The sequence below is a fragment of the Kogia breviceps genome, chromosome 4, assembly GCF_026419965.1.
Source record: "Kogia breviceps isolate mKogBre1 chromosome 4, mKogBre1 haplotype 1, whole genome shotgun sequence".
Classification (NCBI taxonomy): domain Eukaryota; kingdom Metazoa; phylum Chordata; class Mammalia; order Artiodactyla; family Physeteridae; genus Kogia; species Kogia breviceps.
The window spans coordinates 47222243-47243075 of NC_081313.1; the positions used below are offsets into that span (position 1 = coordinate 47222243).

General features: G+C 41.1%; 1 protein-coding gene across 1 annotated transcript in view; it reads right to left on the reverse strand.

Annotated features, from left to right (window-relative positions):
• Nucleotides 1–19857, reverse strand: part of DEPDC1B (DEP domain containing 1B) — an 80735-nt gene extending 60878 nt beyond the window's left edge. The window contains exons 1-2 of the mRNA XM_059060972.2: nucleotides 19454–19857; nucleotides 9531–9796 (exon numbers count right to left, since the gene is read on the reverse strand). Of these exons, the coding sequence (XP_058916955.1) occupies nucleotides 9531–9796; nucleotides 19454–19501 (314 nt within the window). The 5' untranslated portion in view covers nucleotides 19502–19857. The remainder of the gene's footprint in view (nucleotides 1–9530; nucleotides 9797–19453) is intronic.
• Nucleotides 19858–20833: the final 976 nt, after the last annotated feature.

A 20833-nucleotide genomic window follows, 5' to 3' on the forward strand; every position in this document is an offset into this window, starting at 1 on the left:
GCTCCGCAGCATGTGGGATCTTCCCGGACCGGGTCACGAACCGGTGTCCCCTGCATCGGCAGGCAGATTCCCAACCACTGCGCCACCAGGGAAGCCCTGATATCTTTAATATAAAGTTCAAAACAAAGAAAAATATTTCAAACAAAAATAGCATATTGTGGTTTTTTTTTTGTTTGTGGTACGCGGGCCTCTCACTGCTGTGGCCTCTTCCATTGCGGAGCACAGGCTCCGAATGCACGGGCCCAGCCGCTCCGCAGCACGTGGGATCCTCCCGGACCGGGGCACAAACCCGTGTCCCCTGCATCGGCAGGCGGACTCTCAACCACCACGCCACCAGGGAAGCCCTAGTATATTGTTTAAGGATACAAATCTAAGTGTTAAAACAATAAAGAAAAGCAAGGAAATAATTAACACATTAACAAATGAGGTCAGGATATTGATGACCTCTCCAGAGAAGAAATAAATTGTGGGTAAAGTGTTTGCTTTATTATTCCTATATAAATTGTTCAAATATAGTTTATACACTCTTGCATGAAAAATGTATTTCTCAAGATTGAGGACATTCAAATAGAGCAGAGCTCTCTCTAGTGGGCAACATTTGTCTTTAAAAACTATAGGGAATTCCCCGGCGGCCCAGTGGTTGGGACTCCTTGCTTTCATTGCCAAGGGCCCGGGTTCGCTGCCCTAATTGGGGAGCTGGGATCCTTCAGGATGCAAGGCATGGCCAAAAAATAAATAAATAAACACCAACTATACATTTAATCCCAACATGATCATGAATTCCAAAATTATAAAGTCCCCTTTGAATGATCTAGCACAAACTCCACATTTGCACACTGAAAAATCTGAGGCCAGTAAAGGAATTGGCCACAGCTAATCATTCAACAAAACAACCCAGGTCTCCTACTGCCACCTCTGTTGCAAAATACTGGTTGGAAAAAAGCAATTAAAAAATAATCCAGGGCTTCCCTGGTGGCGCAGTGGTTGAGAGTCCGCCTGCCGATGCAGGGGACGCGGGTTTGTGCCCCGGTCTGGGAGGATCCCACATGCCGTGGAGCGGCTGGGCCCGTGAGCCATGGCCGCTGAGCCTGCGCGTCCGGAGCCTGTGCTCCGCAACGGGAGAGGCCACAACAGTGAGAGGCCCGCGTACCGCAAAAATATTTAAAAAAATAAAAAAAAATAATAATCCATACCGAAGCTACTATCCTTTGATGAATATACTTGAAACAAACCAGAATTCATTACCTAATCAATCAATAAAAATATTCTAGGGCATCTAAATCCCTAGGAAAACAAAGTTTATAAATCTTAATAAATTTCACTCATAAATGACAGAGGACGGAATGACTTAAAGTCCTTTCCACAATATATACTTAAATTTTTCCTTTAGCATCTGTAGAAATTTGCAGCATCTACAGCTTTTACCACCCTGCCTCTTTGCCTTAGTAGCCTAAAGCCTTTGTATTAAAAAAAGCAATCCAGTAGTGATTATTATAGGAGCTGATCTCTCTGAGACCACTGTTTCCCAGAAACCCATGGGTTAGGCAAATTTATAGTATTTTTCTGGGTTTCAGTATGCTCTGTAAACCCATTCAACATATTTTTCGAGCCCAATAGTGGTATATAGTACTGTGTCACTTAAGTGCTGAAAAACTGCCAATGATTACATCTCACAATACTGCTTAAGGGTGTATCAGGAACTAAAAGTATTTGAGGGAAGGACAATGATAGATGAAACTGGAAAAAGTTACTTGATAAACTAAGGAACTCTTTGAACTACAAGCTCAGAATCATTCTGTATTCTGTATGAATAAAGATTCCTCTATGAGTAAAGAATCAAATGAGTATTTTCAAGAAGGGGAGAGATATGTATGATCTGATCTGAAAGACTTCCTACTTTAGATCAGGAATAACTACTTAGAAAATAAATTCCATTTACAACAAAATAAAATATATTAAATACCTATGACAAAAAAATAAAAGAAATGCACAAGATCTATAGGGAAAACTACCACCATTTACAATAGCGCCAAAAACATGAACTACTTAGACCTAAATCTCCAAAACTTGTGCAGAATCTTTATACTTAAAGCTACAAACACTGCTGAGAGATTTAAAACCTAAATTAACTGAGAGATACACCATGATGATTTGGAAGGTTCAATTTTGTTTTCAAATATTCCCAAGCTGATCTATGGATTCCACACAATTTCATTCCAAATCTCAAAAGAAATTTTTATAGAAATAAACAAGTTGATTCTAAAATTTATATGAAAAGGCCAAAGAACTAGAATAGCCAAAACAATTTTGGAAAAAAAAAAAGAAGTTAGGGGTCATTATCTGAATTCAAGATTTATTATAAACCTACTATAATTGAGACGGTACTGGAGACAAGGTGGACATAGAGGACAATGGAATACTGTATGAATTAAGTCAGAGGGCTTTATGCAGTGCTGGGTCCAATATACACATGAATACACATCCTGGGACCAAGGGGTGGAAGTAGGAGTAGCCCTTCTTACCATCCCTCCCAGTGACCCACTGGGGGACTTTGTGCTTCCCATCCCTACAACCCTGAGCTCTGCAGTTAGAAGTTCTGTCCCCCAAAGAGAAGTAAGTACTCTTGCCAGGAGTCATAGCAGGGAGCAACAGGCAAGAATAGGAACCCCTGTCATAGCAGGGGTAACTGATCCTGACCAGCAGGACAAGGCAGGGCTGCTCTCAGCCCCCGGGGGCAGGAAGGAATGAATACCCACACACCTCTTGTACTCCCTTGCCCTACTGTACCGTGAATGGGCATGTGCACAAACATCACACCTGAGAAGTGCACGTTTATCAAGGGTCCAGATTCTCAGAATGAACTTCTGGGTCACACTGCTAGGTAATACACCCAAAGTCTGCCAACATGACAGCTGATGGTGGGAGAATCTACAATGGAGAGTGGAGAAGGGAAAGAATCAGCACCAGTTGCATCCATGAGATCAGCTATAGCAGCAGAGAACGTATTCTTCCTAGTAATTTCCATCTCCTAGATTTTGCCCCAGGAAGAAAGGCCTATAAACACATGTGGAGAGGCAGATCTGTGCAGCACCAGAAATGGACAGTGCCAGCCATGGAGGTGCACGGCTCATATCTCCCTTCAAGAGCAGCAGCCTCCAGGACAGCCTCCAGCCTCTAGCTGCCGCACATTTCACGCTTCTCCCAGGATGCTTCCAGCACATCAGTGAGCACAGTGCGGGTATGGAGCCAGGCCAATCTCACCAGAAGACACAGGACTCCTCCAGCTGGCAACCTTTGCCCAAGGCTTCCCCATCACATCGGCCCGGCCAAGACCTTCTCAGAATTGCACCCTGTGGGCTTAGGCTCTTCCTTCCCGATTCCTCTTTCCTTCTCTGCTTTCCACAGAGGTCAGATCTGCATCACAGTCTGAAGGCTCACCTCAACTCCTCTTGCCTTCCGTTATCCTTTCCAGGTGCCCCACTCCCCTGACCAACCCTGGCATTATAATGCCTGCACATCTAGTCCCTTCCTGGCATCTCCTTCTCTTCTCAGAGGACCGGAACTAACAGAATCTTCTATTAATTTGTACTCCTTTCTGTGTGATGACTTCAAATCAATTCAAACAATGTAAGTGCATGCTATGTATCAGGCATCTTTCAACGACTTTTATAAGTCTAGTCTTATAAACTGCAACTCAAGGCAAGTTCCCACTCTTCTCAGAAAGTTACAGTTTTAGGATTAACTGAGAAGAACTGATTGATGCCCACATGATCTATATCACAGTTGACCCTTGAACAACATGGGTTTGAACTGCGTGGGTCCACTTACACACGGATTTTTTTCAATAAACACATTGGAAATTTTTTTGGAGATCTGCAACAATTTGAAAAAAACTAGCAGACAAATGATGTACACTAGAACTATCAAAAAAATTAAGAAAAAGTTAGGTATGTCCTGAATGCATAACTATATGTACAGAAAAGAAAAACAAAACTCACAATCACAATTTTAAGCTTTACTATAAAAACAAAAGGTGTCCACTAGAGGGAGCCAATAGTCCATTAACTTGAAGAAGTTCCTATTGGCCCCTTCAAAAGACCTATAGGGTAATTAATAATAAAGACTTTTTCCCAGAGCCACAAAAAATGACTAAAGGGCCATATACCTCAATCAATGTAAATTTGGATTTCTTTCACTAGAGGTACAAATAGAGACTTTTCAAATCTCCAGCATTAAAAAAATGTTATTAGCATATAGTAAAATTGATTCTTTATTTCTTTTGTGTGTGAGTGTGTGTGTGTGTGTGTGTGTACTGCTCTATCAATTTTTACACACATATACACTTTTTAAAACCACCATCACAATCAGCAAACAGAACAGTTCAATTATTCACAAAAAACCTCCCTCCTGCTCTTAGTCACACCTCCCACTGCACTGGATACGCACAGAAGCGTTCCATATACACGTTCAGTGTTTATCCATTCACCCATAGGAACATTTGAATTAACAGAGCTGCTATAAATATTCAGGTACGGAAGGGTAAGCTGGGACGAAGTGAGATGATAGCATTTACATATATATACACTACCAAATGTAAAATAGCTAGCTAGTGGGAAGCAGCCACATAGCACAGGGAGATCAGCTCGGTGCTTTGTGACCACCTAGAGGGGTGGGATAGGGAGAGTGGGAGGGAGATGCAAGAGGGAGGGGATATGGTGATATATGTATACATATGGCTGATTCACTTTGTTATACAGCAGAAACTAACACAACAGTGTAAAGCAATTATACTCCAATAAAGATGTTAAAAAATATATATTCACATACAAGTTTTTGTGTGAACATAAGTTTTCATTTCTCCAGGGTAAAAGCCCAGGAGCAGGAATACGAAGTCATATGTAAGTACATGTTTAATTTTAAAAGAGACTGCCAAACTGTTTTCCAAAATGACTACCAATCTAGGCTTCCCACCATCAATAGAGGAGATTTCCAATTGCTCTGCATCCTCTCTTGATTTTGGCATCATTAGTATTCTTATTTTAGCCATTCTACTAGATATGTAGTGGTATCTCACCATGGTTTTAATTTGCATTTCCCTACTGCTAATGATGTTAAACATCTTTTCAAGTGCTTATCTGCTGTCTGTATATCTTTGATGAAGCATCTTTATATCTTTGACGAAGTGTCTTTTCAAATCTATTATTTGTTGAGTTTGTTTTCTTACAGTTGAGTTTTGTGAATTCTTGATATATTCTTGATACCAGTTCACTGTCATATATGTGATTTACAAATATTTTCTCCCCAACATTCGCTTGTCCTCTCATCCTCTTAACAGTGCCTTTCACACAGCAAAAAGTTTTTAATTTTGATGAAGTCCAATTTATAATGTTTTTCTTTTATTAATCATGCTTTTGGTGTCATGTCTAAAATCTCCTTGCCTAACCCCAGGGCATATTTTCTCCTGTTTTTCTAAAAATTTTAGTTTTATATTGAATTCAATTTATATTGAATTGAATGAATGAATGAATTTCTGTATTAAAAAAATTAGGTTGAGGTTGAGGTTCATTTTTTGGTATGTAGATAAATAGATGTCCAACTGTACCGACATTGTGAGCGCTGGTGGTATAGTGGCAAGCATAGCTGCCTTCCAATTGTTCCAACATCATTTGCCAAAAAGACTAATCTTTTTCCTTTAAGTTACCTTTACATCTTCATCAAAAATCAACTGGCCAGGGTTTCCCTGGTGGCGCAGTGGTTGAGAGTCCGCCTGCCGATGCAGGGGACACGGGTTCGTGCCCCGGTCCGGGAAGATCCCACATGCCGCGGAGCGGCTGGGCCCGTGAGCCATGGCCACTGAGCCTGTGCACCCGGAGCCTGTGCTCCACAACGGGAGAGGCCACAACAGTGAGAGGCCCGTGTACCGAAAAAAAAAAAAAAAAAAAAAAAAAAAAAAACCAACTGGCCATGTTTGTGTGTGTTTCTGGACTCTGTTCTGTTCCACTGACCCAAGCGTCCATAGAGCCCTTCACCAACACCCGTCTTCATTACTGTGATTTTATAGAGTAAGTCTTAAAACTGGGTAGCATGACTCCTGCTTTTTAAACAAAGAACAGTGAAAGTCACTTTCAAGAAAGCTGACAAAATCTACATAACAAATTTTAGGTTCAAATTAAACATTCTGGAATTAAGCCAGAAAAAAAGCAAATATGAGGGAAAAGACAGAAAGAAAAGGAGAGAGAAATGAAGTAGAAGAAAAAGAAAAGGGGAAAGAAGTGGGAACATGCCAGTCATACACATAAAGTGGTATAAACAGAGAAAGAAATAGAGAAGGAAAGAAAAAAAGGAAGGGAGTAGGAAAATAAAAAGAAAATGGTTCCCTGCACATTAGATCACAAGCACTACACCTGAGCCAGTGAATTTCTATCTGTAAGCCATGAACACCTTGGTTACAACTGCATACCAGAGCTAGCATCAGTAGTAAGAACAGGGCAAGGGCCCAGTGGAGGCTCCAGACCAAGGACCCGTCCTGCTAAAGATCTAAAATAGGCCAAACACTTTCCTCATTTAATAGTCCAAAACAAGCAAAGATCATAATACACACTTCTATTTCTATATAACCCACTTCATTAGGTTTAAATAATCCTATGTAACTGTCTGTTCCCATATATAAATGGGCTGATTCAATGATCACCATGGAATTTACTGATGTTTTGTTTAGAGGTTTCAAAGAGACAACTGTCTAGTTCTCTGAGGATGAACTATCCACCCTGTCTACCGTATGGGGTTGTCACAAAGATCAAATGAGAACATAAAGAATTGCTTCATAAACTGAAATTTCTTATAAAAATACAAGGTAGTATCACTGGTTCTCTTCATCCAAAGTCTGGGGCCACGAAGCTTTGTTAGACACAGATGACAGCATATGGCTCGACTATGAGGACCCTTTAGTGAAATCTAAAATTGTCTCCACCAGCAGCCAGTCCAGCTCTCTTTCTAGTCACCCATGTTACTAACAGCAAAGAGTGGTTCAGTAAATAGCTCTGGGACCTTCTCTACAAAATCTCCTCTGTTAGGGACATTCAGATATTAGGATCTTACTTTCCTTTCTTACACACAAAAATTCACTATTTCCCCCTACTTTCTATACTTAACTCTTGGATTCTTGAAAAATAAAATCATAGTTAACAAATGTAAATGCAGTCACACAGCAAATATGACATGGTTTTAAACTAAAAATAAGATTTGACACATTCCAAAATAAAAGCTTCACTCATCATTTCTGTTATAAAATTCTCCTGTGTGTGTGTGTGTGTGTGTGTGTGTGTGTGTGTGTGTGTGCGTGTAATTTCTGTCTTTAAAAAATACTCGGGCTTCCCTGGTGGCGCAGTGGTTGAGAGTCCTCTTGCCGATGCAGAGGACACGGCTTCGTGCCCTGGTCCGGGAGGATCCCACATGCCGCGGAGCAGCTGGGCCTATGAGCCATGACCGCTGAGCCTGCGCGTCTGGAGCCTGTGCTCCACAACGGGAGAGGCCACAACAGTGAGAGGCCCGCGTACCGCAAAAAAAAAAAAAGAAAAAGAAAAAAAAATACTCTAAGAGTCTTTATATTTCATGTTGCTTTCTCTAACTATGCCTTTCTGTAATTCACAGACCCAGAAGACCACCTATCCCCTGCTATATTTATGTAAGTGTTTAAGCTGCTTATGTTTACCTTACCTCCTTTATTTGAGAAGACAGCTGATCATTTAATATTTATTACATAGTACTTAATACATTACTGGAATTCTGTGAATATATGAACGTGTGTTGACTACACTAAATATTTCTTGTTTATGATTCTGTTTACTCATTCAGTCATTAGTTTATTTAATAAGCTAGTCAACCTCATGCCGTGGCAATGGAGGCAGTCTGACACGCCACAAAAACACAGGCTTCAGAGATAGAGACCTCAGTTTAAATCCTGACTCTTACTACCTGAGTAACTTTGGACAAGTCAGTAACTTTGGCCTCATTAATTTCCTAATCTTTAAGATCAAGATAATACCGCCAACATCTATCTACAGGTGCTGAGTTCAATGACGACTATGCAATGAGTCTGGCACATCACAGGTGTTGTTGGCATCAGTTCCTTTCTTAGACCTTACAACTAAGGTCTAAGAAAACTCTAAGTAAGAACTTAGTAAGATGCTGTACATCTGAAACTAATATAATATTGTAAATCAACTTATACTTCAATTAAAAAAACATAGGCAATTTAAAAAAAAAAAAAAAAAAAAAAGAATCCCCAATGAAGTATGGCATGTGGAACAAAGGATAGAGTTTCCACTACCTGATACTAATAAGCACTATGGTCTCAGAACACACTAAAATCACCCAAGATCCTAATTAAAAGTTGGATCAGCAAGCCAGAAATAACTGCCAAATGGAGAGACAATTAATTGCCCAGCTGACAATCTTGACATCTAGAAGAGGGAGGTTGCTGATGAAATTCCATGACGAAGTTAGATCCTAAACATACAAAGTTGTCTGGCCTTAGCCTTGGTGCTGGTGACCACCCTCACCTTGCTCTGCAGACTTTCTCAGCTGCTAGTCCCCAAAGGAACCAAAGAAATGACTCAGATAGGAAACAGCCACGTTTTCTCTGCTCAAACCCAGGGGTCCCAGTGGCCCCAAAATGCCTCACTGAATGTGCTGTAAGAGAATTCCTTATTCTTCTGTTGGAGTAAAAGGCAGCAATTATTAAGGGCCCATCATCTTTGTTTCTTCATTTAATACCTCTCAGGTTTTAGCACTTTGGTAGCCCTCTCTGTAGATAGCTCAACAATTCCTCTTTTCTGGACTCGTGTGACTTCATTCCTCTTTAGTATTCTCCCATTCCCTGAATGCTAGGCAGGTCTCCTCCACCTCCAGCAATGAAACAGTCTAGCATGCAGTGAGGACAGAAGTGTCAGCAGAGAGACATCCTTGCCCTCAGATTATTGGGTAGTAAGTGAGCAATCATAAAACAGCACTAAAACATGAGCAAAAATGTTTAGGGAAAAGCAGACATGCACTGCAGGGTTAATCTGAGACATCGGGGAATTCTAGTACAACTCTTCATTATAGACCTGAGCTCCACTTAAAGATCAGACGCCTCTGCCACTAACTCCCTGAACAACACACACCTTCACACTGCTCAGAAAGGTGCAAGCCAGAACTACTGTTTCACCCTTTCAGGTTCCTCAGGAGACGGACTAAGCTACTATAGCCATCCTCCCAGTGTGCAAAAGGCACAAGAAGTCTTCCTTACTGAAAAGCCACTGCAACAAAAGACTACTTAAGGGGTGCTCTATGAAGAAAAGAGCACCAAGAAAAACTGCAATCAATTTTACTGTAGCAGCAGATTCAGTTCTCCACCCAACAAATCACAAGTAGAAGCATCATGCCCACGGACAAGTAAGTTCTTTCACATGAGGAAGTTTCAATAGACTGACCAGATCCACTGGTCCTCCCCAAACTCCTCCCCTTCAGGGCTGACTTGTTGCCATTACCTGTACAAGTGACGGTTGTCTTCAAAGTCTTCCTGGCCCCATTTTCCCTTGATGTCTTCAATAACGTGATTCTTCAGGAATTTTTTTAGCAGCTGGACCGTCTGTTTGCGGGTCACTTCGGGGCCAAAGTTTTGGCTGTGCCTCAACAGCTCGTGTAGCCAATCCACAGCTTCAGCCGCTGTGAAGCAACGTTCATAACTTTTGAAACGACAGCGATGTTTCCGTAACGGCATCTTGGTGCGAAAAAGCTCGACTGTTTCATTCCACTAGGGGCAAAAAGAGAGGAATGCATTTAGTGATCAATTGAGTTTTTTACAAGGTTATTACACCCCAAATATTTAAGGCAATGAATGCATTTTTTCCATTTAAAAGACTGCCTTAAGGGGACTTCCCTGGTAGCACAATGGTTAAGAATCCGTCTGCCAATGCAGGGGACACAGGTTCGAGCTCTGGTCGGGGAAGATCCCACATGCTGCAGAGCAACTAAGCCCATGCACCACAACTACTGAGCCTGTTGTCTAGAGCCCACGAGCCACAGCTACTGAAGCCCGCGTGCCTAGAGCCCATGCTCGGCAATGAGAAGCCACCGCAACGAGAAGCCCGTGCATCGCAACAAAGAGTAGCCCCCTCTCGCCGCAACTAGAGAAAGCCCATGTGCAGCAATGAAGACCCAACACAGCCAAAAATAAATAAAATTTTTAAAATAAAAATAAATAAATAAAAGACTGCCTTAATAACAGACGAAGCCTTGAAATTTTTTTGTATTTGCAACCTTTACACACTAAAGAGAAAGTAACTTTTACAAATGCATTTATTCATGCAATAAATATTTACTGGAGATGTTGCCATTAAGTTGTCCAATGATGTGAACTTAACGGATTTTTACATTAATGAGAAACATGAACAAAAATAATGGTAAAACTGAGCTCAATATGCATAATTCACTTCTTACAGCCCTATGTATAATACGAGTTTATCTCATTCAGAAAGTATTTACTGTTCGTTACACGAAAGGCACTGTATGGGGAGAGGAAAAGGGAGATGCACAAAATACAGTGTCTGGTGTCAAAGCATGTTTTAAAATTCTGCATTATATTTTCCTATTTTAAAAAAATCTAACTGGTCCGGGAAGATCCCACATGCTGCAGAGCAACTAAGCCCTTGTGCCACAACTCCTGAGCCTGTGCTCTAGAGCCCAGGAACCACAACTACTGAGCCTGCATGCTGCAACTACTGAAGCCCTCGTGCCTAGAGCCCGTGCTCCACAACAAGAGAAGCCACCGAATGAGAAGTCCGTGCACCACAACAAAGAGTAGCTCCCGCTCACCGCAACCAGAGAAAGCCAGCGCGCAGCAACGAAGACCCAACACAGCCAAAAATAAGTAAATTAATTAATTTTTTTAAAAAAATCTAGACATCCAAGCCATCATCAGCCATCCCTAAATTAAATGAAATGTTCACATATGGTGCTCTTCCTGCATAATTACTCCAACATTTTCTTAGACCCTCATCTTCCCATCATTCCTCCTAAAAGTCCCCAAAACTCAGTCTTACTCTCATAACCATTCTCTCTCCTCTCATGCTCCTCTTTCAAGTCTATCACTTTACAGACTCTGAACCTTATTTTTCACCTACTTTCCTACTGAAATCAGCTCTTCTGATTTCACCTTTTTCTTTCAGTGATAGTTCTGACCTCAGCATATTCTTTTTATTTTTCCCAACACTGGTTCCTTGTCTTCTCTTCCAACCAGGCCTCTTCTTCTAGTTTTCTCTTCATATGCTCTACTGCCCAATCACCTCTGCACCTCTTGTCCCATTTCTCTTCTCCCTTTGATGGCTAACTTTCTCAGCCACAGTAATCATTCCTGAGTATACAACACCAGGTGCTTCAAGTGCCCAGGTAGGGTCTGTGCCAGCAGGCACCCTGGATGTGCAGCACCAGGCACAACAAACACACAGTTGGTACTCAACAGGCAAACGCCTAACTGGTCTTTCACTTTCCTTATTATTTTTTTTTTTAACTACCCCCTAACTTCATGAAGCTTAATTCAACTTTGACTCCCAGTCATGTCTTTCTCCTGGCCAAACTCAAACGTCTTTTTGTCCTATGCATATCAATCTTTCTACTTCATTTGACACTACTATAAGCCATGCCCCAAATTAAGTTGGTGCAGATTTAAACTTTTTTTTTTAACTTTCTTAAAACCACACACAAAAACAATACAAGCTGTAGAGTAAGATAACCTATAACCAGAATTTCTAAAACAAAACAAAAAATTCAAATCAAGAAAGGACAGACACTCCACAGAAAAATGGAAAAACACTTAAACAGGCACTTCACATAAAAGAACCTCCAAATTTACCATAACGTATGCAGATATTCAATCTCATTAATTAGCAGTGAAATGCAAAAGAAATCTATAATGCAACACCACTACATGCCAACAGAATGGCTAAAATGAAAAAGACAAGCAATACTGTTACCAAGGGAATGTGGAACAACTGGAAATTATATGCACACTGTATAACCCAGCAATTCCATTCTTAAGTATATATGCCACCACAGAAATATGTTCACCAAAAGCCACCCTATTTGTTAATAGCACTATTTATTTATTTATTTATTTATTTATTTTTGGCTGTGTTGGGTCTTCGTTTCTGTGCGAGGGCTTTCTCCAGTTGCGGCAAGCAGGGGCCACTCTTCATGGCGGTGCGCGGGCCTCTCACTGTCGTGGCCTCTCCCGTTGCGGAGCACAGGCTCCAGATGCGCAGGCTCAGTAGTTGTGGCTCACGGGCCTAGCCGCTCCGCGGCACGTGGGATCTTCCCAGACCAGGGCTCGAACCCATGTCCCCTGCATTGGCAGGCAGATTCTTAACCACTGCACCACCAGGGAAGCCCAATAATAGCACTATCTTAATAGACAAAAATAACCCAAATATCCATCAACATAAGAACAGATAAACAAATTGATTCATGCAGTGGAATGCTGCACAGCAATGAGAATGAACTACTGCTACATGCAATAACATAGATGAATAACATCGGTAAAATATAATTGATATAAGAAGGCCAGATATGAAAAGTACTATATGATTGTATTTACATAAAGTTTAAAAGCAGACAAAAGCTAATCCCTGGTATTAGAAATCAAAATAGTGGTTAATTTGTATGGAGGTAGAGACTGGGAGGGGCAGAGAGACATCTGGGCTGCTGGTAATGTCATATTTCTTGATCTGGGCATTGGTTAAATAGGGCACTCACATTGTAAAAATGCATTGAGTTGTACACCTATAATTTGTGTGTTTTCTGTACATGTTATGCAGAATAAAGGGCTAAAAACAAAACACACATATACATACACACACACACGCTCATATATTAAAATCCTCCTGAGAACAATCCACAATTTTAAATTACCAACCTGAAAGTTGATAAATATGAACTAGCTGATTGTGCTGGTAAACTGAATGTGGAAGAGATTAAGGAGGGTAGCCGAAGAAGAAATGAAGTGAGTGGATGAAAGAGGGACTTGAATGTAAACAGAGGAGAAGCAGGGCCAACTAGCTAGAATGAAATAATGAACAGCAGAAAGAGAGCCCAGGAAGAGCCCATGAACGTTGATAAAATTCCCAGGATAATCTCTTAAAACAAATTACAGGTTCAATCTATTCTGGAGCTAGAAGGAAACTTTGGGGCAAAATCAAGATCCAAAGAGGACAGGCAAGTTGGCACATGTCACTCAGGTATTTAGTCTCATAATAAGATCTGGAAACCTGCTCTATGCTCTCCTTCTCGAGTGGTCATTTCATTATAACAAGAACCTACGAACTTCAACACAGCTTTAAGCAATTTCCACATATTTTTAAACATTGGTTGTTTGGGTCTTTTTTTCAATTCTCTGCTGACACCAAGCTTGCATTTCAGTCCTGATTAATATATGTTGGGAGATGGGGAGGAAAGAAGAGTTAATAAAAAAGAGTTTTATTTATTTTAGGTTGATTGATAAACTTAATGCATAGTACTTTATGCATTACTTAATAAAAGAATGAAGATATGGCTCTCTGGGACCCAATATTTCAAAATATAAGTAAATATGCCTGTTATTTGACTCAAGCTGGTTAGCAGTTCCTCTACTGTCACTTTAATTACAGAATGCACACTGTAACAAATTAAATGCAGAAATATATACAAAAGAGTCTTCCCTGTCTCTCTCCAATCCCACATATCTATTAATCATACACACACATATATAGAATCCTTCCCTTTGTATGTACATATTGTTTATTATCACTGTCGCTGTTTGCTTCCTTTTGGAAGAAATGAGATCAACCATATTGTACATATTATCCTACAACTTGCTTTTGCATTAAACATACCAGGATATCTTTGTGTCAGTACCTATAGATATAGCCCATTTTATGAATGAATGAGTTCCATAATTTTTTCAACCATTTTCCAACTAATGGGCATGCAGCTGTTTCCAGTTTGTTCTTTCACAAGTATATCCTTGTTTAGATAACCTACCGTATCAATCCTTTTATTTATTTTTGATAGAACAAATTTCTAAAGGGTATCAGCTTATTTAAACCAGTTGTAGCAATTCACACTCCCAGCAATGCTGTATGTGCCTGCTGCCTTATCTCTGGCCATTCCTAGATATTATCATTCTTTTGTCTGCCAATCTATATACAAGAAATGGTATCTTTATATTTTGTTTGTATTTTCCTGACTTTATCTTCAGTCATTTTTATTTCTTCATTTGAGACTTGCCATTTTTCTTCTGGGTTATCTTTCTCTATCTTTTACTTAATTTTAAGAACTGTTTAAATCTAGAATTTGGGGCTTCCCTGGTGGCGCAGTGGTTGAGAGTCTGCCTGCCGATGCAAGGGACACGGGTTCGTTCCCTGGTCCAAGAAGATCCCACATGCCGAGGAGCGTTTAGGCCCGTGAGCCATGAACTCTGAGCCTGTGCTCCGCGATGGGCAATGGGAGAGGCCACAAGAGTGAGAGGCCCGCGTACCGCAAAAAAAAAAAAAAAAAAAATCTAGAATTTGAATCTAAGTGCATAGAAGTCAGGAAAGTTACTCTATTTTGCTCAGTTCAGCATCCCCACAACTGAGGACAGTGCCTGACATACAGTACATGTATTTAATAAATATGTATTGAATGAATATAAATAGGGAATATTAATCCTTTTTCAAATATATTAGAAATGTTTTCCCCTGACTTATCAATTTGTTTATTTGGTCTCTAGCTATATAAAGGTTTTGCTGATGATTATATTGTTTTAAGAAAACAAATATATCTTCTTATCTTTATAGCTTCAGGGTTTACTTCCTCAATTAGGAAAGTTTCCCTATCCTGAGATATTAAAAATATTTATCAAATTTTTCTTTTAATATTTTATAGGGATTTTAATATTTGAATCTTCAACCGAATTTTTTTTTTTTCTTTTTTTTTTGCGGTACACGGGCCTCTCACTGTTGTGGCCTCTCACTGTTGTGGCCTCTCCTGTTGCGGAGCACAGGCTCCGGACGCGCAGGCTCAGCGGCCATGGCTCACAGGCCTAGCCGCTCCGCGGCATGTGGGATCTTCCCGGACCGGGGCACAAACCCGTGTCCCCTGCATCGGCAGGCAGACTGTCAACCACTGCGCCACCAGGAAAGCCCCTTCAACTGAAATTTTTTATGTTGTGGGGAGATCTCCAACTCTATTTTCTCCCAAATGGAGTCAATTATGCTACCCTTCTCTCACTAAACTGTAATAGTAAGCTACCTTACATACTACCTTTCTTGATTCTGTTTCTTTTTTTTTTTAATAGCCAGCTATGAACAAACTTTGAAACTGTTAATGTTTTACTGTATTATTTTTTTTAATTTTTTAACTTTTTATTTTGGTTTTTTTGTTTTTTTAATTAATTTTTTTATTTTGGCTGCATTGGGTCTTCATTGTTGCACACGGGATTTCTCTAGTTGTGGTGAGCAGGGGCTATTCTTTGTTGTGGTGTATGGGCTTCTCATTGTGGTGGCTTCTCTTGTTGCAGAGCACAGGCTCTAGGTGCGCAGGCTTCAGTAGTTGTGGCACGCGGGTTCAGTAGCTGTGGCTCATGAGCTCTAGAGCGCAGGCTCAGCAGTTGTGGCGCACAGGCTTAGTTGCTCTGCGGCATGTGGTATCTTCCCAGACCAGGGCTCAAACCCGGGCTCGCCTGCACTGGCAGGCAAATTCTTAACCACTGCACCACCAGGGAAGTCCTTGATTCTGTTTTGAAACTCTTTTTTTTTTTTAATCCCACTGAGCTATTTGTCTATTCCTGAACAATAATACAATGGTGTGATTACAGTCTATTAATAATAAATTTAAATTTCTGGTAGGTCAAAGTCATCTATAGTCATCTTTTTAAAAACCTTTTAATTCCTCCATTTTTACTCTTCTGTATGAGCTTTCTACTCAATGCATCCCCACACGGGGGGAAAAAAATCTATTAGGATTCTGATTGGTTTTTTAGCTATTCTGGTGATAGCTAGTTTTCATTTTACCCAGAAATTTTCTAAGAAGACATCCTTATCAAAGACTCATATCTCTTTTTTAGAAAAACTCATAAAAAGAATTTTGAATTTATTTATTTTGATTTTTAATAGCATTTAACATTAGGATATTTACTCAATCCATGAGACACTTTAGATTTTCAAAACCTAGCAAGGACCGTGATCTCTGTTCCCATGTATTTCCAAATATAATTCAGTGGTTATTTGGCTACTCTGCCAAGAAAGAAAAAATTATCTTTAAAATAACTCATTATCCTCAGTAACATTTAGAAAGAAAATATCCTACGTCAACAAAGAACTAGATAGAGCTTGAGAATGTGATTGTTTCAATGACATATTACGAGAGAATCTTTATAGCAAAGGGACAAAACAGATTTGTTTTGTGATTAAAAAACATTTTTTGTTTATTTCAAACCCCTAGTTTAAGGCATAAAGAATCATACAACCGGGGCTTCCCTGGTGGCACAGTAGTTAAGAATCCGCCTGCCAATGCAGGGGACACGGGTTCGAGCCCTAGTCCAGGAAGATCCCACATGCCGTGGAGCAACTAAGCCTGTGCTCCACAACTACTGAGCCTGCCCTCTAAAGCCCGCAAGTCACAACTGCCGAGTCCACGTGCCACAACTACTGAAGCCCGTGCACCTAGAGTCGGTGCTCCGCAACAAGAGAATGAGAAGCCCACGCACCTCAAGGAAGAGGAGCCCCCGCTCGTTGCAACTAGAGAAAGTCTGCATGCAGCAACAAAGACCCAACACAGCCAAAGATAAAAATAAATAAAAATAAATTTATATTTAAAAAACATACAACTGTTTTTTGCTTAACAACATGACAAATACTGAGTGTTGAAATGTGCTTCCTATTCTTTTCTCTTGAATATTTATTTCATTTCTTTACTTCTTAATATCAAAAATATTATGATAGTAGTGCTATAATATAGCACCTGGCCAGGGACTTCAGAGGCTAACAAATGCTAGATCTAGATGTACTTGCCACATACTGGCAGTGTGAACTTGATCAAGTCAGTTCACCCCTTTACGCCTCAATAAAATGAGGGAATTGGACTAGATAATCTTTAGAGTCCATTCAAACTCTCAGATTCAATGATGGCTGTAAGTCTTAAAGTTTACTAGTTGCATCAGAAGATACAGACAACTCAGAATTAAGTTCAAAGAAAGGATCAGTAGATTTAAGCAGTTTTCAGAAAAAGCAATTTTCTTTCTCCTCATTATTTCTTTTTTTTAATTAATTAATTTATTTATTTTTGGCTGCTAATTAGTTGCTAATTAGCTTCCATATTCACCATGAATTGACTTACAGAGTCTGTCATTTTATTTTGGGCATAGAAATTTACCTAGTCCATAAAATGCTATTTTCAGATAAGACTTTGGTGTCTTAGAAAATGGAGCTGTACATGGTTTGAGAAAGTATAGTGAGCCATGAAAGAAGGAAGTAAACGCCTGCTCTTTGTGTACCAATAGGTTTTTCCCAAGCTTTTACTGAAGATTAGGTTGAGGATGATGTTGGGAGAAGATGGAAATGCTAAGCTGGGAGCCAGGGAGGAAAGGTGAGCTGAGGCAGGTAAGTAAAGAGAGGACTAATCACAAACTGTATGATTTAACTGATGAAAGCTGTAAAGCACAACTGAATTATGTTCAGCGAAACAGATTTTACAATGAGGGGAAAGTACCTGTAATGACTACGGAGATCACTGCTAAATCAGTAATACTCACTTAAAAAAAAAAAAGGCTATTGTTTTCTGTGTTTTCAAAAATCTTAGTTTACGATCAAGATTCTCAAATAGAATAAAGTTGAGAACTGAATTGACTACATAGGAAATTCTGGTGATATTTAGGTATTTTCATTAATTATTCACATATTTAATTTCCTACTTAACTTGATCCGTCTTGGCTAAATCTGACTTGAATATCACTTCTTGGGGACTGAAGACTTCTGAAGAACAGGGTACTTTTCTTTGTAAATTCCTTTGATAATATTTTAATGTGACTCAGAATCAAGAATGCCTTTCACATAGGCACTGTACATCTATAAAAAAGTGGTACTTCACACAATTCTGTGAGTGAGATTAAAAAACAGTTCCAATTATCATGTAATTTATTTTTTTAGTCTAAAGCTGGAAGAATGAGAACTGGTTACCCCAAGATCCAGAGTCTCTCTCTATTTCCCCTGCATTAGTGCTGTGAATAAATTGGCAGTAGGGGAGTGTTATTTTCCCTCCACAAAGAATAGTAAAGTTTTTGAAAGTCCCTGATAAAGCACAACTGTATCTCATCCTTAAAGATGTACCTACCAATAGCCTTGACCCCAGATGGTTTCAAGTGGTAGAGGCAACTGTGAAGTGGAAGCAGATATGAAAAGAGGTTTTTTAAAATCCCATTTGTTCCCTGCTACCAGCATCCATACCTCTTAGAGGCAGGTCCAAAGGAAAACCTAAATTTATATGTGTTGAATTTTTTTTCAATGACTGAATCATTATGGGTGTCTGTAGGGCATTGTTTGCAAAGATTAGTGCAATAACTCCTTCCATCCTGTTCTCATCTTTTCCTGGATATCCCTTAGGGTGCATAGAACAATGAGCCTAATTCCCAAGTTAGCTGTGGCCAGAAGTGTTGACAGAACAAGGAGAGCAGTCCTTTCCTCCCAAATCACCTTTAAGCTTTCATAGAAAGTTGTCTAAAACTTGCTCTAGACATTACCAAATTATCGCCACTTACTCCATTACGAAATCGCTAAAATCACTTGCTCCAGGTCACAAAGAAATCAAGTACGCCTCAGAACTCGGATTACCAAAGCTCTTCTCCCAGGAAAACAGGCAGCACCCTGGACCACGGTCTGCAAATGCTCTTTCAAACCGTAAGTCCGGGCCCACTCTCCTCATTTAGGTCGGTGCTCACAGAAAAAGAAACGTCAGGAGCCTGAAACGTGGCCAGGGCGATCCACCTCTGTTCTGGGCACCGTTAGAAAGAACCTCAAGTGTCACCACAAGTGACACTCGAGACGGAGACACGCTCCAGGCAGCGGGTGGCCCTAAAGTTACGGACTGGGGCGTTGGATTCCGGAGTACAGGAGAGAGGGGTGTCACCCTGGTCTTCCGGGCGCTTTAAACAGGGAAGCGCCGTTGATTGGCGAGAACCCAAACAAAGTCTCGGGATAGAAGCTGCGCCCACCCTGGACGGGCTGGGCCCCAGGCCCGGTTAGCCTTTCTTTGAGCGTCGTCCAGAATACCGCCGCCCGACCCGAAACACGTCCCGCCTCCAGACCCGGGCCCGGCCTGCCCTGGAGAAGCAAGGACTGACGAGTACGCAGTCGGCACTCAGGCCGGGGCCTCGCTTCGCCCAGATCCCGGCATGCACACTCACCAGCTTGGTGGCCCGGTATGGCCCGGGCCCCACGATGCGGTGCTCCATGGCCCGCACGCAGCGGCGGCCGCGGCCACACCAACGCTGAACTCGGAGAGTCCGAGGCGCCGCAGTTTGAATCCCGAGCCCACGCGCTGCAGGCGCTGATTGGGCGGTGCGGCGGCACGTGACGGGAACTGCGGGGCGGGGCCGCCGGGGCCCCACGGAGCGGGCGGTGAATGTCTCCTCCGAGACCTCCTGCTGCGGAGCGGCAATAGGTTCACAACCATCAGGGGTAGAGTCCGCGGTCCATCCTCGCCCACCCCGCGCACACGCAAGCAGTCTCCGCAGAAGGGTCGATGAACGTGTGTAATTCAGTGACCGAAAGCCGGTTGGACTGGAGAGGCAAATCCCTGTCCGCCCTTCCAAGTGCACCGTGAACCTGGTGGTGCGGCGAAGACTGGGAGAAGTGGGTAGTGAAAGGAAGCGAGGGGACAGCCTCTTCAAGTGGTGGGACATGTAAAAACTAGATAAGAGCCCTTGGCCACAGGAGTGTCGACAGCGTGTAAGAACAATAAAGAGCTGGAAAAGAGCCCCATTCAGCTTCCTGTGTTGTTCTTTTGATAGAGTAGTCTTTTCCTGGAATTTGAGTTCTTTGTTTTTTGGATCTGAAATTTTCAGTCCTATGCCACAGGGCTCTGAGTTCATTTTGCTGCTCAGAATTTTACCCCTAGGAATTGATGGTCTGATTTGCCATTGTTCAAAAGGATAAATGAGGTCACCACTCTACGCCTACAAGTTCAAAGCTCAAATCTCATCACCTCAACAATCATTCAGGATGAGATATCATAAGTAAGAGATAAGGAAAGGATTAGATTCCCACCCCTTGTTAATACTCTTCCTGCATTTGCTGCCTTAGATATATATTTAGCTGCATTTTAGAAAGCCCCAAAAATTCCTGAGATGATACATATGTATTACTTTTGTAATCAGAAAAAAGCAATAAAGATATTTTTTTACTTCCAATCCTTATCAGAACTTTTTCTCTTTTTTGGACCTCTAAACTCCATGGAAGAAATATTGCTTGTCCTTGGCAAGGGACCAATGGGGCACAAGAGACAGAAGGAGAAATTTCAGAGCCTTGTCCATCTGGGAATTGTCAGCACCTGCCACAGTGGTAGAACTGTGATCTGATACAAGACATCATGCCCTGCTTCCTGAGCATTCTCCCAAGAGTTGGTCATGAGCCAAAGACAAGATAGTTCCTTTTTCTGGAAAGGCATATCTCCCAATAATTTACATATCAGAGGCCACAAAGACAGTCTTTGTAAATGTAGTTTAAATTAGACAGCTGATCATCTACCAGTCTTTCAGCATCACAAAAATCAACTGGGAAATTTC